Raw genomic sequence first — 25120 nt, 5'->3', positions numbered from 1 at the left:
GAGACTCTCCTGTGAGACTCTCCGATTGTGCATATTGTGAAGCTGTGTTGAATATCCTACTTTTACATAATATCACCTGCGGGGTACCGGAAATACGCAAATTGCAATATACTTGTTCTGGACACTATTGCCTCTGGCACAATGGGTGGGCTCCAGGGCCACGTTGTGATGTCCCCTAGCTGCCAATCTGGACACTGATCTGATACCACTGGCTCTGCTCCATTGGCAAGGTCCTTCACCGAAGCAGGGATCCCATTCCAGTCCACCCCTGTCTGCGTCATCCCATCAAGGGCCTAGTGGACTACTGTGGCACATACACACCATTGAAGCTCAATGTATGAATAGACCAACACGGAAGAGATCTGTGCCGCCTACACGCACACAGCTAAGCTGCAAGTGCGCACTCAACTCCGACACAGCCCTGGCACCTCTACACGCAGTTACCCTTATTTAACGCACTGAGTGCTGTGCAACATGAATACTCCACTACCTTGGCGATGACAAAGGGCGCCGGCGCCAGGAAGAAGAAAATAGGACCAATGAACTCCTTTACAAATAGCCAAGTCCCTGCCACCATGCCACCACCACCACCACCACCACCACCGGACAATCCCCCCGACGTCATCTGCTTACACTTCTAGAGATGACCACCTCTTGGCCACCATGCAAAGTGGGTTTCTGTCAGTCAATAAAACTCGATGACATCTTCTCCACCATTGGATCGCTGAAGGCTCGCCTAGTTAAGGAGAGTGCACGAATGACGGAGGCTGAGGCCAGGATAAGCACCAAACACCCAGGACATTACTCTACTAAGGGGGAGGTGGGCAAACTACGCGGCAAGTGCGAGGATCTGGAATACAGGTCCAGGAGGAATAATATCCGTATAGTGGGGGTGGTGGAATCCTCCTGCAAGGGCCCCATGGAACCCGCATGTTGAGGCACTTCTGAAATCCCCGTTTAGCGTTGCTGCCTTCTCAGAACACATCCTTGTGGATAGGGCCCACCACACTCTAGCCCCAGTGCCTAAACCTGGATGCCCCAGCCCCTGAACCATGCTAAACTCCTGAACTACAGGGACAGGGATGCAGTTCTCCGCCTGGCGCGGGAAAAGGGGCCCCTCCATCATGGCAGGGACAATATTCACATCTATCCGGAATTCGCTGCAAGAGTACAAGCCCAGAGGAGATCGTACGAGCAAGTTAAACGACAACTGCGACTAGTCCCGTATGCACTGATCTTCCCGGCAAAGCTGCAAATACAGCATGGCGGCCGAGCGCACTTTTTTGAACACCCGGCAGCAGCTATGAATTATATAGAGGCTTCATTCCCACTACCACCACAGGAACATGGGCGGGACCAAAACAGGCTTCCACAACCTGATGTGGACAGGAGAGACCCTGCTGATTAATCAAAGCTGAACACAATATCCTTTCTCTTTTTTGCGACATGAAAATAATGTGTCTGGGTGGCACTGAACTAAAACTGTTGAATGTTACCGGATGTGATGCGTCCAACTGCGGCAGTTGTGAGCCTCAACATACGCACCTGCGGAACGTTCTGCAAGTTTAAAAAGGGATGTCATCATCATGTTGGGGTTGATGATGCGGGTGGGGTTGGAGGGGGGACATTAAGATGTTCTACCCCCGGCTTTATGCTGGGGCCAGTTGGGGTTGTTAAAAGTTTAAAATCAGAGAGTCATGTCGTTGCAGATGGTGTCCGACGTATTGGTATATGTCATTCATACGATAAAGATTGCGGTCATAGGTGGCAGGCAACACGCATGCGAGTGGAGGATTGACAATCAAGCTGCTCTCCTGGAATGTGTGGGGGCTAAACAACCCGGCTAAGGCCAGGAAGGTGGCTGCATATGTAACAAGACACAGCCCACAGAGATACTAATGCTTCAGGAGACACACACACTAAAAAGCGCAACTATCGGCTTCAAAGCACGCTGGGGCTTACTACGATATTATACAGAGTATTCAGCACAGTCCAGGGGGGTTCTCACTTTGATTCACCCATCACTTGGGTTCTGATATTTGAACAGCAAAATAGATGTACAGAGTAGATTTGTACTGGTATGGGTGGAGATAGCCGGCTGCTCTGTGATACTAGTTAACACTTATGGACCAAATGTGGACGCTCCAGAGTTTTAACGGATGGTGTTGGACATGCTCATTCCACTGGACAACACACTGATATTGTGGGGAGGGGAATTCAATACTATCCTTGATACAACGCTAGATAGATCTTCCACGGGTCCCGTAGGCTTATGAGGGCTGCAACCACTTTGCAGCAAATAATGCTGCAGACCCCCTGATAGATGCTTGGCGCATGCTCCATCCATTAGACAAATGTTACATGTACAACTCCTCTGTCCACGATTCGGAATCTCGTATAGACTATTGGCTTCTTAGCTCCTCCCTTTCGGGTGCAGTGTACACGTGCAATATACATCCCTGCACTCTTTCAGACCATTCCCCTGTGTCCCTTAGCATGGTGCTGTGGGGTTCTCCCCCACAAGCCAGGCGTTGGAGGATGCCCCCTGAAATCCTTAAGGATCCTAATGTGTGTGAATCTCTTCATGTGGAGATAGAGGAATGTTTTGATATTAATGAAGGCTCAGTGGGATCTCATAAGATACTGTGGGAGACATTCAAGGTGTGGGTTCGGGATATTATTATGGTTAAGACTACCGGATTGCTGTCGTCAGTTAGAGAAGAACTAGGCCACGTGGAGTCCCAATTATCATTGCGTGAACTAGACCATAGCCCTACACATAGTAAAGAGACCCTTTCCAATATTCATAGATTACTGGGAGACTTCCATAAATTGGCTGATAGAGAGGTCCAATACGTGGTAACTCCAATTCGAGCCCGTCGATGTGGTGAGAGTAACAAAGCAGGAAAATGTCTCACTAATATGCCTAAAGCTGAAGTTATCATAACCCCATAGCAAGTGTTCAGACAATGCAGGGGGAGGTGGTGAATCGGGAGGAAGACATTAATGCCACATTTACTCAGTTTTGCAAGACACTATACTCTAACCGTGATGAAAGGAGTGTCGAAGTAATATCCGACTATCTGCAGGGGCTCGGACTCCCGGTTCTTTCCTCTGATGCTCAATTCACATTAGATTTGTCCATCACACTAGAAGAGATAACTAATGCCATGAAGGCCTTAACGTCTGGGAAGGCCCCCGGCTCGTACGGCCTGGGAGCTATGCTATACAAAACATTTCACGACAAGCTGGCTCCTATCCTATTGAAAGTGTGAGAGGAGGCCATGGACTGTGGCACACTCCCGGCCTCTATGTGTGAGACTGTATTAACAGTGCTCCACAAGCCCTGACGCGCTGCACATAATATGTCCTCATTCAGACCCTTCTCCCTAATCAACACTGATGCAAAAATCTTTGCCAAAATTCTAGTTACCGGGCTCCTCCCATATATGCCCATTTTGGTGCACCCTGATCAGGCGGGATTCATTCCTACGCGTTCCACAGCCCTAAATCTTCGAAGGTTGTTCAGAGTGAAGGCGCAGATTAACCCTAAGGCAAATGCAGCCATTGCGGCTCTAGATGTTGAAAAAGCTCTTGATTCGGTGTCGTGGGCCTATCTGTTTTCAGTACTTAAATGTTTTGGCTTGGGGACACACTTTATCAAGAGTGTATGGCTACTCTACACCGACCCAGAAGCGAGAGTTCTCACTAATCATACTCTTATCTTCTCTTTTCGCCCTGGGCAGGGGTACCAGACAGGGTTGCCCCTTCTCCCACATATTGTTTGCCCTTACAATCGAGCCTATGGCAGAGTTCGTCTGGAAAAACCATGCGCATTAGGCATTAGGATGACGGGATCCCCACAGAGAATATCCCTATATGCGGACGATACTCTGCTCTATGATCGGGATCCTGATGTTAAATTGGAACTAATTATGGCTGGCATGCACAGGTTCGTGAGTTACTCTGGATACAGGATCAATGTCTCCAAATATGAATTGTTCCCACTCACCCCGGCCACGCACAATGTATCCAATATTAGCGGTTTAAAATGGTCCCCTGTGCGGGTCCGTTACCTGAGTGTAGTTGTGTCCAATGATATATGCACTCTCTACGCAGACAACCACAACACATTTTTGCAAAAACTAACGCCTAAGCGTCATCAGTGGACTAAGCTCCCTATCTCTTTGTATGGCCGAGTGGCGCTTCTCAAAATGGTGATCCTCCCCAAACTACTCTACTATTTTGGTAATATTCCCATCTGGCCAGGAAAGCCTTTCTTCGTGAAACTACAGTCATTAGCTACTTCATTAGTATGGGGTGGAGGGACTGCGAGGATGAAATGGATTTAACTGGTTGAGCCATATTCGACCAATGGTACTGCGGCCCCGGGCTTCGGAGTTATACTACTTGGTAGCACAGGCCCAGTTTGCTAAACACTGGTTCGACCCAGACGACACAGCCACGTATATCCCTATTGAGAAATACGCTGCATCCATTTCTGATCTTCGATCTGTTATTTTCAGTCCGGATCATAAAGACCCCTGTGAGTTTGACCCTGTAAGCACTACTACACATGCATGGTCTAAAATCTACAAAAGGATTGGGGTGGTGGTTCATTATGACCCATAGATTCCACTTTGGGATTTCCCCGGAATTACCCCCACATATGATAGAACTTTGCAAATGGCATGGGACCCGGCCAAACAAATGAAAATGTGCGATATGTTCCCCAGGGGTACATATGTGTGTTTAAGTGATTTTGTAAATACGGTGGCGGGTGGGCCACTTAAACAACTTCAATACTACTGCATATGGGCCGCGTTTGCAGCTAAGTGGCCCATGTTCCCTATGGAGCCTAATACTCACGAATGCACAGCGACTAGTGGGGTGAGGAAGGGAGTTTCTACCCTGTATGTCCTAGTTCAATGACACTCTAGCTCACATAATACTATTAAAACAACTTGGGAAACTGATCTGGACGTTACATTGAGTGAGGAGCAATGGCTCAGATGGTGTCAACTCACCAAAAATGTCTCCTTGAACTCGGGGTTACGATTAATACAGTTCAAAATCCTTAACCAACTCCACTACACCCCTGCTAAATTGGCTAAGTTTGCGGACGGTTGTACCGGAAAATGTTTGAAGTGTGATGCACCAAATGCAGGTGCCTACCATATGAATTGGGCATGTCCGTTGATAGCTACATTTTGGGGTGCAGTTGCAGATATCCTTGAAAAGAGTACATCAGTCCCTGCACCGCCTTCCCCGTTGAAATACCTGTTTGGGAACATTGGCAAGGTGGCTGAGACCACCCGTCGCTTATTCAATGAAACATGTATAGTTGCGAAACGCTGCATTTTGAAATGCTGGAAGACTATGCATGCACCCCATATGGAAAACTGTCTTTGTGATCGCACAATGGTTAATGAATGTGAAGAACAATATGTATTGACTGTATCTATGACTTGCCACCCTAAAGACATCTGGGCTCCATTCAGAAGCTACCTGGGTCATATTATCTCTGACAGTGACTTCTCCCCCGCGTCCACGCCTTGATCTGCTATTCACTGTGTAACATATGTATTGTAATTGTAATGCTGCATTGACTGTGATACTATGTACTTGTGACATGGCTGCCCTCTTGTGATTCTTTTTTTTTTTGTTTTTTTTACTTTATTTTAAAGAAAGTGCCAAACTGACATCAACATCTGGCACTTGCAGTCCTTACACAGTTTAAACACTGTTTTCTGTAGCGACATGAGAATTATTGTAGGGAAAAAAGCATTCAAAACACAGAGTGGCCATCCTGTTAGTAGTGTATGGTCTCACAGAAAAAGGAAGCTGCGGTTAGGGAACTTGTGGGGCTATGCTTCTATGTAGTTTCACCTCCACAACTTGATCTTTCTTACATTTGGGGGGCACTTTATATCCCTCTTTTCCACGCCGTTATCCGCCTTGTCTCGAACCGTGGGGCTGCAACAATGTGCTTTTGACATCAATTTGTACTTTTAACATCAATGCCGGCGCCAATGACTCAGCATAAGAGACAGAACAGTTCCACAATGAACATCCAAACTTAAATCTATACTCTACCTTGTTGCTAATGCTTGACCTTTTAGGTGGCTAAGATTATATTTGAATATCTCTCAAATTCACAGACTATAGGTTTTAAATCTTAAGCACAAACCTTTTTTGTACAATACTCTAATGCCATTTCAGGTGAAGTATCGGCCTTACAGAAGTAAATAAATAACAGCACACAGACTATTGCAGACAAACCGACCAATACGATTTATTACATTTTCACACAATGACATGATTTATTGGGTTAAATATATTGTAATTGATATAGCGCACACATGTGTGAATGAAGGCATGAGTTATTTGCAAGAAGTGTGCTTAGGATAAATCATTTTTAGATGAAGTGACAAATATGAGTTATCACTTACAAATGACATAACTGAGGTGAATCCGTTCCATTAAGAGGAATGAAAAATGCTCTATTTATGAAATAAATATGATTGCTGTAAGATTTGTTTCTAACTTTACTGTGCTTGGACAGTGAATTATCGATTATAAAACTCCCCTTACCTTTCCCAGCATTCTTCCAAGGAAATAGTAATGCCTTGCAAAGGAATCACCGACAAGCATCTGTGCTGCTGGATTGGGGTACAGCAGCCCTTCATTTGTGGTCTTAAAAAATCCTTGATTAGGGTTGAACCCAGATTTAAGAAGCTCATTGAGAAACTCTCTGAAAATTCCACCACCATCAATACCAGCCTCATCCAGACCATGTGCATTCAATAAATGAACTCGAATTCTCTTTTTCAAATCAGGCTCTAAAGAACAAGAAAACACAAAATAGTCAAGCTGCTACTTGAATGGTGAACATAGGGGAAATAGAAGTATGAATAAAAGAACAGAAACACAACCTATTTAATTTTATTGAAACACTCCCTTTAATCCATATCAACAGTAACAAAAGAAATATAAAAGGGTGCTTACATTAAGGCATGTTACCAAAAAACCAATTCAATAGGATTGCTGATCCATTATAAGGCTCTATAAAAGGACTGCAGATGTTTTATTGACACAAGGCCAAACTGGTATGGCAAGGAGCAGGTGCATCCTTTTGTCAAACTCTCCTTTCGTGTCCCCCAGCAATCATCCCACACACAGAAAATTCCTGGCTCTGACACCTCCGTCAATAGGCTCAGTTTTACCAGATTTCTCTCCGGCCATGTGCAGGAGGGGATCCAATATGGGTATCTGGTTAGTAGATGCCACAGGAACTCTTGAGCACATTTGAAGGACATCCCACATCCAAAACTAGCAATGGCATTCATGAAAGTTCTCCTGGGCAACAAGGGAAGCTCTCGTCCCTTTTGAGTACATTTTCTTCTGATCCAAAGCCTGAAAACTATACATTCATCCCAACAATCACTCCAATTTCCGGAATTGCTATGAGTTAAGTCTGTATGTTTTCTGCTCCATGATTTTTCCCACTCTTTCTTTTTACCCCCCTCTATTTGGCCCGTTTCCTTTTCACCCACCACGGACAGGCTGCCACGCTGGGCAGGGTCAAAAATAGCCTCTACAAAAACAATGCTTGGAGTGTTAAGACAGCTACGGTGGTCATTTGCACAGTAGCAAAGAAAACTACCATAACAGCACATCCTGCCAATTTACAAGCATAACCCAGCCCTGTTTGTTCCGTTTTAGCCACAAATGTCTTGCACGAAAAGGAAACCATACTCACTTCTGTAATTGTACATTGTGATAAAGGAGGCAAAACATTCTGAAAGTAGTGGGCTGCCAGGACAGGGAAACTGCTGCCGCCGGTTTTCTTTTGTCTGAATTTGGGTACCTGCAGGCAGTAAGAGTTAATCAATCTGGTGGGGCGGGTGGAGTTTTTTTTGCTATTCTAAGCATTTAAGCATTTGAAGGGGAGTGATGCCATTTTGAGTGAGATGCAGTGACAGATTTTGAGCCATTTGTGTTCTCTCCTTTTGTTGGAGATGTGTTCTTTGGATGGTAGGTTAAGGGCTGTTCTGAGTGCGTTATTTTGTAGTGTCTGTAGTTTGTCGGTTATGTATTTGTTGGCTCCTAGGTACATGGCATTACAATAATCAAGTCTGAAGAGTATAAGGGCAATGGCGATGATGATGCAGCTAGCTTGGGTGAGGAAAGCTCTGCTTGCCCTGATTAGCTTGCATGTGTAGGCGGTAGAGGATGCTACTGAGTTAACTTGTTTTTTTAGTGACATGGCTGAATCTAGATGAAAGCCTAACGTTTTCACTGTTTTGGCCACTGTGATGGTGTTGCCATCAATGTTGAAAGGCTTGTAGTTGGGGCTGAGTATTTTTAGATTGGCGTTGGATCTGACGAGCAGGATTTCGGTTTTCTCATCATTCAGGCATAAGCCTGAGGTTGTCCATGCCTGAATGATGAGATATATTTTGTTTACCAAGGCCGTATCGGAGTCGAAGTTGCCCGAAAGGGGTATGAGGATCTGGGTGTCATCTGCATAATTAGTGTATGAGACACCCAGTCTGTCCAACTTGTCAAATAAGGGCTTGGTACAGATGTTGTAGAGGGTGGGGGAGACACAGGAGCCCTGGGGTACCCCGGAGGTTATTTTGATGGGGTCTGCTGAGGCTAGTGTGGAGAAGACCCTCATAGTTCGATTGTCCAAAAATGATTGGATCCAAGCTATGGCCTCTTTCGAGAAGTGGGCACCCGAGGCCCGGTGTTTGCACATCACTGTGTGATCCACTAGGTCGAACGCTGCTGACAGGTCAAGGAGGAGTAGAATGGCGGTGTTTCCTTTGTCGTTAATCTCGTTGATCTGGGTTTTAAGGTCGATTAGGTCGATTAGGGCTGTCTCAGTACCGTGCTGTGGTCTGAAACCCGATTGGCGGGCGCCTAGTAGTTTGTGAGTTTCAAGATATTGCTGGATTTGCAGGTATGCTACTCTGTCTATGATCTTTAACAGGAACGGCACCGTGGTGATGGGCCTGTAATTGAGGGTAATAGCAGGTTCTAGGGTTTGTTTCTTAAGGAGAGGCAAAACCCAGGATTCTTTGAGATTGCTTGGTATGGAGTTGGAAGAGAAGGATGCGTTGATCAGTTTGGTTATAAAGGGAGCTAGGTCCCTGGCAGCATCCTTGATTATCTGGCAAGGGCAGTTGTCGCCTTTGCAGTTGGATGGTTTAAGTGAGGCTATAACTCTTTCTGTTTCTGGGATAGATATTTTAGGGAACCTGAAGAGATTCGGGCCTGGTGGGTTAGTTATTTTAGCGTGGTTACTGGGAGATGATTCATTAGTGGTGAGGGAGTCTTTTCTTAGTGCGATTTTAGTTTGGAGAGTATTGATTTGATTAGTTAGGGCGTTTTGGAAACTGGTGCACCATATTTTGTCTTTATGTTATCTGGTTGAGGTATGGGGGATTCTTGTTCTCTTAGTATAGCAAATAGTTCCCTGGTGTTGGAGCTGGATTTTTTGATTCTTTCGTTGAAAAGGTTCTTTTTTATGAGTAGGATTTCTTTTTTGTAGTTATTAGCGAAAAGTTTAAGTTGTAATTTGTTCTCTTCTGTAGGGGTATTGCGCCATTGAGTTTCTAGTTTCCTTTTACACATTCTAAGTTCTTTCAGATGGGGGGTGAACCAGGCGTTCAGGTGGGCTTGTTGTTTGCTCTTTTGCAGTTTAAGAGGGGCAATGATGTCTATTCCTTTCTTTATGGCATTGTTGCAACTTTCTATTAGGCACTCTGGATTTAAGATGTCTGGAAGAGCATTGAGGGTTGGCAGTAGTAGTGGTAAGAGGTTGTCAGGGGTTATATATTTTTTTGCTCTAGTGGGCAGTGGTGGTGCCATGATTTTTTCTTTGCTGACTTCTTTATTGAGTGATAATGTGAAGTCAGTGAGGTGATGGTCTGTCCAGTGTCGGGGAGTGGTTTCGGTGATGATGGTATCGCAGTTCAGGGTGGCGATCCAGTCCAAGGTCCTACCTTTATTGTGGGTAGGGGTAAGCACTCTTTGGATTAGGCCGTGTTCATCTAGCATGTTGGCTATAGCTTGTGCTGGTTTGTCATCTGGGTCATTCAACTCGAGGTTCAAGTCGCCTAGCAATAGTATTTGGGAGATGTCTTTTATGTTGTTGGCTAGGAGGCTGGATAGGTTTGCCTCGAATGAGCCAATGGGGCCAGGTGGCCTATAGATTAGATACATTGTTAAGGTACTGCAGTTGGAGAAAGGCAATTTGGCTGTGAGGAGCTCGCAAGATTTGAGAGGTGATTGAGGCAGTGGTTTTAGCTCGAGGTTCGTTTTGGCTATGATGGCCAGGCCACCACCTCTGTTATTGGGCCTGTCCATTCTGATTATTTGGTAGTTTTCTGGAATGGCTATTGAAAGTGCTGGGCCTGCTGCTTCGTGCAGCCATGATTCGGTGATTGCTAGGAGGTTGAGGTTGTTTGTGGATAAGGTGTCTGCTATTTCTGTGGCATGGGCCACTAGGGATCTAGCGTTGATCAAGGCTCCGGATACAGTAGTAGTGTTGGGTGTGTCCTGGATTGTTATAGGGATAAGTTTAGGTTGGGTGGAGTTATAGCAGGGTGTAGTTTGGGTAGGGCAAGTTTTAGGGTGTTGTGAGGTGGGTCTCTTGTCATGGCAGATGGTCTCGTAGCGGCAGGGTAGTCTGGCTCGAAGCCTGATGTTTCTTTCTGTGGTCAGACAAGGTGCATTTTTTGTAGGGTGCATAGTTATGGCAGCAGTATAAATGGCAAGATGTAGTAAACGTATGAGGAGGTACAGCAGGGTAGCCGTTTGGCTCTTGCTAAGGTACATTGTACGATTTGTACAAAGGAAAGCACTAACCCCAAATTGATAAATCTTACCTCCTAATCCGAGGGTCAATCCTTCAAAAATATCAAATCCAATAATATATTCAGCAAGGGGAACAATCAGCACTTGATATGTGTCTCTTTTTAAGTGAACAATTTTCATGTCCATTTCTGTTTTGACTGCCGAGGTTTCCTTACCTCCCAAACCCGTAGTCATAAAATGTTTTCCTTTAAACCTGGAAGGGTTTCCATGTATCAAAGAGGCCTCCGCCCCGGTATCAATTAAGGCTTGGACCTCTTTTGTGTTTCCTGAATGCCAAAACAATTTAACTTTTACATGAGGTCGTCTATCCACCTTAATATGGGCTGTCGTTTAACGAAGTTTGACCAACATGCTATTCGTTTTTAGAGTGCATGTGCTTAGATTCTCTTTCCACCATCGTAGTAACCATTTTTCTCAAATCAGCATAGGCTGGCTGGGAAGGCACCGATTTGTCGGAAGACTCATCGTCTCCCCCCTCCGTTGATGATCCAAAAGAATCCACCTCTTTCTTTGGCTTATTTACATCCTGTCGTTTCACTTGTTTGTACCGATCCTTCCCATCTAGACCACATTTTTTATACAATAAGTACATTTCACGCGTTTCGATTCCATCAATATCTTAATAAAGCAAGAAACATGTATTTTCTAGAGATGCGAGAATCTCGGCTGTCAAACTTTCTGCCAAGAGTGCGCTTTTCTTTATGCCCCTCCCTCTCCCAAGATTGTTCTTCTGGTCTGTTCCATTCTTTTAGATCCGCAAGTTGTCTGATTGCATCGACTACATCAGTAACCTTACCCGTCATACCCGCCTGACGTTTTTATACGCAGGAGGGGATGTTCGAACTATAGTGTTTCTAGCAGAAACTGACACATTTACCAACCCCATATGCTCTGAAGTTTCCAAATCAATGGCCTCCTTCATAGCATGTTCCCTAACTCTTTGAATAGCCTCTTTCAACGTGTACCATTTTTTATCATCAGTCTGCCAATCCGACGTAATCAGATATTTATTATTACATCACTGCACAGCTAACTGCAAAAGAGACATTTGTTCATTGTCACTATTTCCATCAGGAGGAGGCGCTGCACGCAAGGTCTCCTGTATCTGAACATCATGCGACAAGGGCAGAAATCTAGCAGAATCTGTTGAGTCAACTAAGAGACCCCGCCACCCATCCATCCAGCAGTCTAAACATCCAGGCCAGCAAAGATTCACCAGCAATCTGTTTCAATCGGTTAATTATCTCACCAACCTCCTGTTGTGGATAATCCTCAAGAGCGGTCATATCCACCATACCACCTCCCGGATTCATCGGATGACGGCCCATCTTTCTCCGTATTACGGGCTTAACCGTCAACTCTTTACATGCAGATTCCGACTTGGATACAAGGTCTTGTTCAGAACCACTATCAGTAGTGGTACTATCAAACATGTCACCATCCCACTGATCAGAGTCCCAATCTACACCCGCAGAAGCAATCACAGATGCTACCTAACGAGAATTAACTCTTCCTCTTCTCTTCCGATACTTATAGCAAGCCGCTCTTACCACAGCCCTTTCAGCAACTGTTTGGTATTTGTCTGCCTTATCATGATACAATTTAATTTGAAGTTGCTGCATCACTGCAATCTGTTTTTCATCAGCCAATTCCTTTTCCAGTTTCTGAACATTCGCTTGTAAATCTACATTAAGTTGATGCATTTTTCGAAAAGCATGCAACAGAATCCAACCCCTTCTCCCTAGAGTCAAACATTCTTTCCCCTTCTCACCTGAGACTTGCTGTAAGCATTTCGTCACTCCAGCCGGACTCACTTCGTATCCCAGGCCTCACTTAATCCTGCACCACATGCACAGGTTTGTGCAATTTTATCATATGGGCCCTTTGTCCACCATGGGATAGTCACCTCAGGACAGTCTCCACCTGAGGAGCTACCTTTTTTCCTAAATAGGGAACTCATCGTATTAAATGGATGTTTCATCTCCCTACCGTCAATACTTCAACACATACAAACTCATACACTAGTTTATTTTTTCTTTCAACACAAAAGGAGGAAAACACTTTTTTGTCGTTCCGAGTCCAAAACTTAACTTCAATTTATCAGCAGGATTCTTTGGCATCAATATCAGCACAAAGACCCTGCGCACAGTGCCAAAATGTTTTTCTTTTGCTTGGCCACGTGACGAGAACACGTACCGGCCCCCTGGCAAAACAAGTTATTGGACTCAAACAAGCAAGAAATCACACATAGGCTAATTGTTATTATAATACAATAAATGGCTAGTTACAGGCCCTCTATTCACACAATATAGTTATATATGAGCTCAGCATACATAAACAAACATACACTAAGGTATATAAAAAGATAGATAAAAGTAGCATCACCGTTACCAAAGCAGCAGAAGACACCTTCATCTTGGCCACTACAACACTGCTTAGTCCCTCAGCAGGTAGGCAAAGAGATCACTCGTGCTAACGGGGTCTGAGGCAGAGCGTCCTCCCACTCAGCGAGACTGCATCACCCGGGGGTCCGGATTCTAACTAACTTTGCCACAAAATGCCCCCTTCTCTTTATGGGACAGAACCCAGCCATTCTCGGTTATGACTACCCTTGGCCAAAGAGCAGAACACAAGTGGAAGGGGCAGAAAGTGGAAAAATCCAGTCAGAAGTGGAAAAACCCAGCACTCCTCTTCTTGCATTAATTCCCGGAACCCATTATCATGCACCTGCAGGACGCTCTGACTCCCTTCCCCGTATTCGTCCTTCAGTGGACAATACAACAACTATCCTCCACAGTAAGTCCACTTAGCAATAATATTTATGGGACTATGTGACCTTGCTCTGCTTTCGCTACTGAAATACTCGTTTATTATCCGAGACCCGCAGAGACGCCTTTTATTACAGTGATGGGAGATGAGTGTCCAAAAAGGCCGCGCACCGAAGCCATGTTGTTGTAGCTCACATTTCGCACAAGCATTACACGGGTGTCCCACAGGGTCCTGCCAAGTGGGCTGCCTAGAACTACTTCATCATAGCGCCTGTGTTTGTGTCAGTTATGGAGCTTGTTTTTTATTAATAATGTGGTACAGTCAAACATATGACTTTTCACATATAGTCAGTTATAGAGCTTGTATCCAATAAGTAGTGCAAGCAGCAAGCTTGAAAGACAATCCGAGTTATTGACTTTCATAGTGCTTCAAAGTATATGTTACAAAAATCAAACACGTTTGGGCAGGGACAAAGTGAACATGACAACCTTGCAGAAGGGAGTCCTCGGGCCTAGAGCAGAATCATGATATTCTATTGACATCATGGAACAGGAACAAGTTACTCACGTTTGTGACTACTGACTTGTCCATATTTCCCTTTCCCCTACGTGGAATGGGCCTGGAGCATGTTGCATAATATCATTCAAATAAAAGAAAATATGGGCATGGGTAAATGCACGATTGCTACCATGCTCTACCTCGATCCACATTCACACGCATGCTGCTGGCTCCACTCTTCAATCCTTTTATGTTAGCATGAGGGTAATGATGAGTGGGCAATATGGATGAAAAAGGACTATGGGGAGGATTACAGTAATAATTCTGCTAAGTAAATCGAAGTAACTTACCTGTAAGCACAGCTCTCCAGAACAGTATCTTTAATAGATTCTCTCATAGATATTCCATTATGTCAAAGTGAGCATCACTCCTAAAAATCCCTACTAAAAAAAAACATTTTCCCATAGTAAGCCATGTGTGTGTAAATATATATATTCTGGGAAAAAACATTGAAGGGTAGTTATGGTTACAAGTAAAATTGAAAACCTCCAGGAATTCAGCAGTTATGGTAAGCTAAGCAATCATAACTCGTGCCACCACCGTGCACTGCTAAGACTAACACCCAGGACATATGACATCACAAATGTTATTGATGACATCACATATATGGGCCACTTGTTTTTGTTCACTAATATATCTAGGCCAGTTTCTTTTCACTGACAGTAAGAATTTTAAAATTGAAAAGGTGCTTGATAGCTAGACGTTAACCTTGTCCTATGATGTTAAGGTACTTTCCTTAGGGTTTGGCCTCAGCTCATGGTGCACATACATGGGGAAATAGGCACGCCTCAAACACACAATTAACTGTATACATGATAATAAACTCTAATATTATTGTCATTTTCTGATGATGATGTTTCTTTTCTCCTTACTACAGTTTCCCTGTATGCGCCTCAGATTTCAATGCATTGTGGCTTTTCATATATATTGTTTGTACTAACACAAGTGTGTAGTAAGTCTAGAATTGTTAGCTATTTATTCCATGTTTAACATTAGTCACAGCTCTGATAGATTAGCATTTATTATTTTAGTGGCCAAAATTAGCAGATTAAAAATGCTGTACTTCTATTGTGCATGCTGCAGCCATTGCCTATGTCTATGTATGATTAGGTTCCTGTATTAACAACACTCCAATAAAACGTTTTGTTTAGATAAGTACATTTTTTAATGCATTAAGTAGTTCATGAGAGGTCTCCCGATCAACCCAACACTTTGTAGGGACTTTTCATCAAAATTAAGTTCTTATGTGAGGTCATCACTGACAACATTTGTGATGTCATCTTTGATGTCCTGGGTGTAAGTCTTAGCAGTGCACAGTGGTGGCGCGAGTTATGGTTACTTAGCTTACCATAACTGCCGAATTTCTGGGGTTTTTCAATTTTTCTTGTAACCATAACATCCCTTTAACAACGTTTTTTCACTGAATTTCATAGGTTTTTACCAGTGCACCCTAATTTGCTCCAACTTCCTAATATTATACTCACCCCAATATAGCAGCATTTTCGCTATAGGAAGTTTTTACTTAAACTGCTATTCCCCACCTTCTAGCAACATTTTCAACAGTTCTATCAAATTTCTACAACTTTTTACTCCTTTTTTTGTTCGCCGATGTCTGCAAATGTCGGACGTCACTACGGACTTGCTGGCTAGTGTCACGTGGCCATGTGTGTACGCACGCCACAATGACGTATTTGCGAATGAGTCCACACTTTGCAAACAAGTCTGTGCTTCACTGACATTTTGAAAGAGCATTTTTAGCCAATCTAGGAAGTTTCAAGCTGAAAGTTTACGTTCACTCTTCTCCCCAATTCTGTGACTATGAAGAGGGGTAACGATTGTCCTCCTTAAATGGGTGCGAGTTCCAGACTCGGCTAGTTTCAACAGTTCTCATTCTAGGTAGACTTGGTGTACTATCCTGCTAAATACTACATGTTACTGATTTTTCATCTGCAATCCAGAGAGAGCACCTGCTTGGAAGAGTATTAGCACAACTGTTATTTAACTTCAAAAATGGCATCAGCCATAACCATTCCTTATCCCCAGGAGCTACTAACACCACCACCACCAGCTGGAGGGCCTGGACAACAGAAAAAGTGTAATGATGCAGAGGAGAATCAAGAGGAGAATCCAGATGACCAAGAAGATGAGATAGAGGAAAACCCTACCTCCAGCACCCAGCGAGAATCATGGGGGTGGCGGTTCTTTACCACCGTTAGGGGTGTACCAAGGGCTAAGGCTGCAAAGGTGAAATGCACTGAGTACAACGTACTCAGTTGCTGTCAACCTGGCCAGTACTCCTACGGGACCGCCTCAATGCGCTGCCACACCAAATGCAACCACCCGGATGCTGTGAGAAAGACTGATCCTTTCTCAGGAAGTATTAGGCGGTCTTCCTCTACCTCATCTTCCTCATCCGCTACTGCCACCACACAGGCTACTCCCGTGGAGCAGAAGATCCCACCAGCTTCCTTGCAAGCCATACAAGAGGCTGTTGATCCATATCTTTCCAAGACAACAGCACATCCAACATCTTCCCCTGTCTGTCTGCCCCTCTCTATCTGTGGTTGGTGCTGCTTCTCTCATTTCCCTCCCCCACCTTACTTCCTGGCCTCTCCTGCAAAAATAAAACAACACAAAAGTACAAAATCAAAAAACACCAAAAAAAGGTTATTTTTGGAGACACCTCTCACTGTTGAAAAAAAGAACTAAAAATAAAATCTTATAGATTCCATCTAATTTACATTTTTGAATAAAGTAGTTAGACTCAATAAGATTCTCCAACATTTCCATTAGCATTTTGTACTATGCTAATAGAAATAATGGACAATTGTATACTAGAGAAAAAGAAAAAGGAATTTTCTGTCTGTGAGAAGCCAAAAGGTGTCTCACCTACTAGTTCCCGAGGATCTCTCTTTCAGGTGGCCAGAGCACGGCCATCGCCTATGGATCCAGACCCTGGGGGTGGACGAGTGCAGGAGGATCACCTGGGTGAGGGGTCTTTGGGAAGTGGGGATGTGGCAACCAATGATTTTCTGACGTCCCAACTCCCACCCACCCCCTTTCTGCACAAACACTCGGCTGAGGAAGAGGGCGACTCAGAGTAAAGAGGCTAACCCTTAAATATCTCATTGGACATGTCCCGCTAATCGGGTCAGGCAAAGTCAGGCATGTGACTTTAATCACATACATCTCCCCGCATGGATCAAAAGTGGAACATAGAGACACACACTGAGCAAGGTAGAACACGAGAAGGAGCAGAACTTCCGGGGCGAAGGTGAACCTACTGGAGCAGAACAACCGATCGAGGGATGAGAGCAAAGGGCAGACAAACCCAGGAGGTCAGTGCCTCTGAAGAGCCGTGAAAGATACGCAGAGAAGGCCAAATCCCAGATAAGAAGACTGCATTGTGTTTCAAGGATGCCAGCGACCCTCCAGGGTGAACAACATAGTTGGGGAGGCGAGGCGAAGCCTGTGGTAGTAACCTTGACTCGAGAATTAAAGCTGAAAAAGACAAGAGAGGAATGCACAGAGCCGGTGAGTTAACAAACGACATGAACGGCCGGTGTGTGTAAGGAAAGATTGAAGTTGCTACAATCGATCTCACAATTGAAGGCTGCATGCGTGCTGATGAGACGTGAAAGAACCAGTGGTCGTGTACGAAAAGACGTGTGTTCCCTACTGGCCTGCACCGCTCTCCACAAACCCCATTTATGCACCCCCTCCCATGCACAATACAAACCCCAAAACACATGCGCCTAATGTTCAAGGGAACACCCAGTACAGTGCACTGAAAGTGCAAGTTTCAAAGTGTTCCTAGACCTTTATTTTAAAACAAAACCGTTCTGGAATGTTTTCTTTTTAAAATAAAAGTATAGGAACGGTAAACCCTATTTAAAAGAAGTAAAGGAGCACCGCTCCCGCCCACTTCGACCATTGGAAGGAACGCTAACCAGTGATGAACTTTTAAATGGCTGTTGACTGTGAAGCCAATGACACATAGTACTGGAGTGGTCCGGCAAAAGGAAGTAGCCCACTCAAAAGTTTCTGCGAAAAGTGAAATGTTTTGTTACAAAGCAGCAAAGTGAACAAACTCTGAAATGCGTAATGGTCAATATTAAACCCCCGAAAAAAGGGGACGTAAAAAGGTGTATGCTTGAGGAGAAAGATTTCTTTGAACTTTTGTGCTTACGGTGCTGAACTAGCAAGACCAAGAGACACAGGGGGAAATAACATAAGTGTGTGAGTGAAGAGATAGTCGAAGTAGTCCTGCAGAGGTTTAAAGTAAAAGCCTCACACATTCGAAAGTCTTCGACATCAGTAAGAAGGTCCGAGCCTGACAGAGGGAGACCGAAAGTGTGATAAGATAGGGGAAGGGTACCACAAACTAATATGAATTAAGCTTGGGAAAGGGAACTCCTGCAAGCGCTGTGATTGAAAGGTCGAAACCCGGCGCAGGGACACCTACATGAAATACTTTGTTGAACTGTGAACTTTTTGGTTGAACTGCAAAATAACTTTTGGAGCGCTGGAATAAGTGACTTTAACGTGGAAGGGCGGGCGGGCCTCAATCCACGTTTTGAACTGCCTTTGTTTGTTGAGAACCAGAGCCAGAGTGTGTCATCCTGTCTATGGGGGCCTCCTAACTGCGTGTTGTCCAATGTGGGGAGGAGAGTTGACTCAGCCATTTTGATCCTTACTGTTATAACACTGATTTTCCTTTGCATACTTATTTCCTTTTATACACTTTTTGTATAAGAGATATGGCAGGCATTTGGTTTTGGTAGTTTATGCCATTATGATGTGACAAAGACTGACTTTGTCAGTGTCATACTTGTGATATCATGCCTCCCTTACACTGTCACAAATACATTTCTCCGGCATACAATATGGACCATAATCTCTGCAGTCCCCTTTCCAGGCCAGGCATCATTAAAAGACCCGGCACGTGCACACCATCACACAGAACAGCCCTTCTCCCCTTATTACTTTTATGTTTGTAACACTCCCTTATTGCCTGCTTTCAAACAGTCACACATCCATCAACCGATAACTTGCAAAAACTCTCCATGTAACCCTATCAACATATTAAACTTCCACACCCCAAATGCCACAATGTTTCAGAAATCTTTTGTATCTGCATTTCCCTTACTTATATAAACACATTTTATACAATGCTGCTATAAATGCACATATGCATTGTACAGTGAGGGAAGTGCATGAATGGAAGGGGGAGCATAGCTGGGCAAGTGCTGATGGGAGCCCAGGAGGGAAGTACCAAGGTGTGAAGCCAGTTTCTAAGTGCTGGGGCGGAGGAGTTCCAAGGGTGGGGTGCACAATCACTAGGCGGTAGGCCCTCAAGGGGAGTGCTGAAGGGGGGAGGAGGGGGTACTGGTGTAGACTATGTATAGGGTGTGCAACCTGTGAGGTTCATGAAGGACCAGGCCACCAGTCTCAGTGGCAGTGGAAGTGGTATGAGTTAGCAGGGTAGGGACAGAGGGAAAGAGGAAGATAAAAGCTGAGTTTTTACACTTTTCCAAACTTAAGGAAGTCCGGCTCAAGTCTCAGAGAAGCAGTGAGGCTGTTCTAAATACAGGCACCAGCCGAAGAGAGAGACCTGCCTCCCGCTCAATGTTTGGAGAAGTGTTTGACAAGCAGAGAATTGGAGTTAGAGGAGCCGAGGGCTCTAGCAGGGGAGTATTTGGGGATACTGTAAGTCATTTATAATGCGCCTGTACACAAGTGTTTCTAGGCGCGACAAGACAAGGAAGGGAAGACAGGAGGACAAGACAATGATCTTACTAAGCCTTGTGTCATTCAGATCGCGCTAGTGCGGGGGGATCTAGGGGGAGAAGTGCCAGGGGGGGAGGGGAGAAGTGCCAGGGGGGGCAGGGGTGTGCAAAGGAACTCTTAAGTGCTGCCAGGGAGGTGGCTCATAATTGCAGAGTGTCAGGGGACAATAGGGTTGCAAATACAGTCCCCAAGTGGTTGAGAGGCCCAGAGGCAGTGCAAGGGCAACTGGTCGTTCTGGAGCCTGGTCCCATAATTTTAGTGGGTGGCCAGGTAACCAGTATGCACAGCAGACAGGAAATCAGCGAGGTAGAGAGAAAGCAGAAGCGAAATGGAAGGTCTTGTGTTGCTTCAGGAACCTTAGGTGGTCCTGCTCAAGTTTGAGAGAGGCAGGGAGACAGTTCCAGAGGGAGGCCCTAGCCAAGGACAGAGATCTACCCCCCCACTCTCTGCCTGGCGAAGTGTCTGACCATCAGAGAGTGGGAGGTGGATGAGCGGAGGGCTCAAGAAGGAAGATGCTTAGTAAGAGAAAGTTGGATGTAGTGTGGTCGCCAGCCCCAGAAAGCCTTGTGGACAATGCAGAGGGTCGTGAACTTGATCCTTGCAGCCACAGGAAGCCGGTGGAGAGATTTCAGGCCTGGAGAGATACGATCCTCTGGCTTGAGACCAAGGACAAGTCTCACAGTCCTGTTCTGGATTAGTTGTAAAGGGCGAAGAGTAGAGGCAAGCAGATTTAGAAAGAGGCTGTTGCAGTAGTCCAGCCTATAGAGGACCAGGCTCTGGAGACAGTGAGCTTCGGGGGAAGTGAGAAAAGGAAGAATACCTCTGAGGAGGTGCAGCTGATAGTGTGACTTCTTAGAGGCTTCAGAGATGTGAGGAGAGAAGGAGAGGGTGGAGTCGAAGATGACACAGAGGTTCCTAGCTTCACAGAAAGGTGTAGGTAGATGGCCCATGTTGGGCAGCCAGAGTGAGAGGGGAGGTGGGAGCAGGTGTCCCAATGAGGAGGATCTCAGTCTTACTAGCTTTAAGGCAGAAATCGTTGGAGGCACACCATTCGTGAATTGCGGACAGACAGTCAGTATGAGAGAAGGAGCAGAAGAGACTGCGGGGAGCCTGAAGGAGAGCTGGGTGTCATCTGCATAACACGGACAATTAGAACAGAAGGTAGAGATGTGGTGGGCCAGAGGTACCAGGTAGTGGTTGAAGAGCCAGGGAGAGAGGTTAGACTCCTGGGAAACACCATATATATATATATAGAGAGAGAGAGAGAGACACACACAGTTGGACCTGGGAGGGTCGATCTGAGAGACAAGAGGTCAACCAGGCTAGGGCCTGAGCAGAGATACCGAGGTTGTCAGAGAGACGATTGAGCAGGATGGCATGGTTGACCGTGTCGAAAGCAGAGGAAAGATAAAGGAGAATGAGGACAGAAGGGAGGTTAGAGTCTAGAGTAGAGATCAAGTCTTCATGGGTGTTCAGAAGAGCAGTTTCTGTGGTTCTGGCTGCTCTGAAGCCAGACTGGTGGTCATGGAGACAACCAACAGATTCAGTATGTAGATTAAGCTGCAAGATAGTCGGCTTTTCCAGGAGTTTGCCCAGGAAATGAGTGATGAAGATCGGGCGATAGTTTGCCGGGGAGGAAGGATCGGCAGAGAGCTTGTTAAAGGAGGGAGTGCTTAAGGGAGGAGGGGAAGGTTGCAGTGGCAAAAGAGTGATTGCAGAAATCGGCCAAGGCTGGAGCAAGGGTGTCAATGTGGTCGTTCTGGAGGAGCAGAGGAGCACCTGCTTTGATCGGACCTGTCTAGAAACTGTCACGACCCTCGCCCAAAACCCCCTCTGGCAAACCCCTTGGCCAGGTGGAGTCAGGACTCGGGCCTCTAGAGCCTGGCATCCTCTTCAAAAGCCCTCATGGGGCCAGTCCTGGCACCTATGGCGCCAGGCTCATACACCATGAAAAACAATGTGCTTGGGAACTACTTTATTGTATTGTCAGCCAACATGGAGGCACCCACATAGCTTGGTTCCTAAGAACCAAGCGATGCGGTCTAGTGTTTTGGGTGTGGTAGCCTAGGGACTACTTTACCTGGACTATTTTGTTGAGGCTATTTAAACCACATCCGAGCAAGACAACACGCTTTGCGTTACTTTGCAGTTTGCAACGTGACGCTCACTGTGTCCAGCTATTCCCTCGAACCTCGGAGAAGCAGAACCTGCAAGGAGACAAAAGGAATGTCATTAGCAGCATCTTACCTGCAGTCTTCATTTTTAAACACTCGCAGCTACTGAGAACAGCTTCCTTGAATCTGCACGCCTCCCGGACGAAACAACCTGAAAGAGGAAGATAGAGGCAACATTAAAGAAAGCAGTGGAGACATTTACAAATTACAAACTGCTCAAAAGGCTTACCTGGCTGATCGCCTCTCGGCTGGCACTACACCGGACATTCCTCTCGCGCGGAAGAACACTGCGACCTACAAAGAAGGAAAACACAGGTTAGCAAAGGCAAGACTTCGCAGCGCTGTGCGTAGCGCTTACTTACCGCATCATAGCGCTCTTAATGCGCCATCATTTACCAGCGGGGCTCAACCAGGCCAGTTCGCCACGCTGAAGTTCCGCATACCTAAGGGAGAAAAAAAGAGACATTTTAAACAAAGAAAGGCACGCAGGATAGCAACAAAACTAAAGAACAGCAATAAAACCTACCTGAACAATATCAAACGGGCCGGCGTCAGTGAAGTAACTGGACGGCACTCGCCCATGAAAGACAACGCGCCCCTGCAAAGAAGGCAGGACGGAGAGCACGCCTAATTCTACCACAAGGTGAGGAGAGGGTGCCAGAGGGACTAAAATCATACGGGGGTGGAGGGAGGATACTTACCCCAGTCGGTCAGTCTTGAACATAGTCCTCCTGTATTTTCAGGCAGAACCTTCCCCGCAGACCACATCAGGGCAAAGCTGAGAAGCATACCAGCGAGTAACCCGGCTGGGTGGTGTCCGTGTGGATACCAGGTGAGTGTAACAGAACGCAAAGCCTACCATAACAAATCCACCTGGGCGCCATGAGGACATCAGAAATGGACCAATTGGCCCAATTACTATGAGAGCTTCGTGCTGAGGTTCATTCTGCCCGACAAGAGAATTATGCCCTCCAGAGAGACCTAATAGTGACCAAAGAACGCACTGAAGAGATTAGCAAGCAATATTTGCAATCACAGGCAGGACAGACGCCTCTACCTGGAAGCAATCCAACGATGCAAAACCCTACCATACCACCCACTCCGGTACAGATCACGTTACCTGGAACAGTGCCCCTGGCACCACCAGAAAGGTTCTCAGGCGACCCACGGAAGTATGCGGCATTCATCAATCAGTGCCGCCTTCATTTTCTTTGTAGGCCTGGAGCATTTCCAAACGACCAAGCTCAGGTAGCTTTTGTCTTATAATAACTGAGTGGTAGTGCAGCAGATTGGTTGGTGCCATTGGTAACCCATGACAATCCTCTATTACATGAATTTGGGGAGTTCCAGAGAGAAATGGAAAAACTTTTTGCTCGCCATACACAGGAACAAGCAGTAGACAATGAACTCTTGTCCCTCCAACAGGGGAATCAGGACTTGTTAATGTACATTGCTACCTTCAACAGACTGGTTGCCGAAGCTAGGTGGCCAGAAAACAAAAGAACCACGTTATTCCATCAAGGCTTACAAGGCGAATTAAAGGACGTCTTTGCCCAGGTGGTTGATCCACCCAGAGACTGTGCAGAATTCATGAATCTGGTTGTGCAGCTAGACCACCGGTTGCAGGACTGAAAGGCAGACCGGTCTAAAACAGACCCTCGGACCGTGTATGTTCAACCAAGGGAAAACACACCCTGTGTACCTGAAAATGCTGTAGAACCCATTCAGATTGGAGGGATACGGCCTCCATTAACAAAACAAGAGCGGGACAAAAGAAGACAACAACAGCTTTGTTTGTATTGTGGGAAACCAGGACATTTCCTGAAGGACTGTCCAGTAAAACCCCCAAGAGGAACAGTCGGGGCCACAGAGAAGAATGAAGCTAAGGAATCGGAAAACTACCAAGCTCGACAAACATAGAGGTCAGTTTGTCGAGTGAGAAGAAAGAGTTGCTGACCTCGCACTTTGCAATACCAGTGATCTTAATTAACCACCAACAGTCGTCAAGAATGCATGCCGTTGAAGCATACATCGATGGCGGAGCAGTTGGAAATTATATTGATCAAGAACTGGCAGCAGAGATGGGGCTTCCTTTGTGTTCTAAGCCAACTATGGATAAGGTAACCACCGTTGATGGGACAGAAATCGCTTCTGGACCAGTAACCCAGTGCACAGCCAGGGTAACCTTGCTGTGCCAGGACGGACATCGGGAGTCTATTTCATTCGATCTCATCAAGGCACCTCAGTTCAGGCTAATACTAGGGATGCCATGGTTGGTTGCTCACAACCCTTTGATAGACTGGCGGGCACGAAAATTAACCTTCCCCGGTGACTGCTCCCCTGCCTGCTATTACCAAGAGGAGAAACCCGACGTCTGTATCCCCATGACTCCCGGAGCAACAGTATCAACCCTGGGAGCAACTAATACCTTGCCAAGTGAATACCATGATTTCCAGGATGTTTTCCGAAAGGACCAAGTCAATACATTGCCGCCCCACAGGCCCTATGACTGTCAGATTGGCCTTGTTCCTGGTGCACAAATCCCTTGCGGCAGGATCTATGCTCTCACAGAACCAGAAAACCTTCATTTGAAATCCTATTTAGACCAGTACCTTGCAAGTGGATGTATCCGTCCTTCGAAGTCCCCCGCAGCCAGTCCTTTGTTCTTTGTACTGAAAAAGGAAGGAGACTTGAGAACCTGTATTGACTACCGCGCATTGAACCAGATCACCATGAAGAAACGCTACCCCTTGCCACTTATCCCTGAGATGCTAGACCAAGTTAAAGATGCCCAGATTTATACCAAATTTGACCTTAGAGGAGCGTACCACCTGGTCCGAGTCAGAAAAGGAGATGAATGGAAAACCGCCTTCCGTACTAAGTACGGCTTGTTTGAATATCAAGTCATGTCCTTCGGGTTATGCAACGCTCCTGCGGCATTC

General features: G+C 45.7%; 1 protein-coding gene across 1 annotated transcript in view; it reads right to left on the bottom strand.

The window, feature by feature from the left end:
* Positions 1–25120, bottom strand: part of UBE3C (ubiquitin protein ligase E3C) — a 2658557-nt gene that overhangs the window by 471144 nt on the left and 2162293 nt on the right. The window contains exon 19 of the mRNA XM_069647972.1: positions 6595–6842. Within this exon, the coding sequence (XP_069504073.1) occupies positions 6595–6842 (248 nt within the window). The remainder of the gene's footprint in view (positions 1–6594; positions 6843–25120) is intronic.

Source organism: Ambystoma mexicanum, chromosome 2q (genome assembly GCF_040938575.1).
Source record: "Ambystoma mexicanum isolate Mex_15411 chromosome 2q, UKY_AmexF1_1, whole genome shotgun sequence".
Lineage (NCBI taxonomy): Eukaryota > Metazoa > Chordata > Amphibia > Caudata > Ambystomatidae > Ambystoma > Ambystoma mexicanum.
The sequence above is the reverse complement of the archived record's forward strand: the minus strand, read 5'-3'. Positions and strand labels throughout refer to the sequence as shown.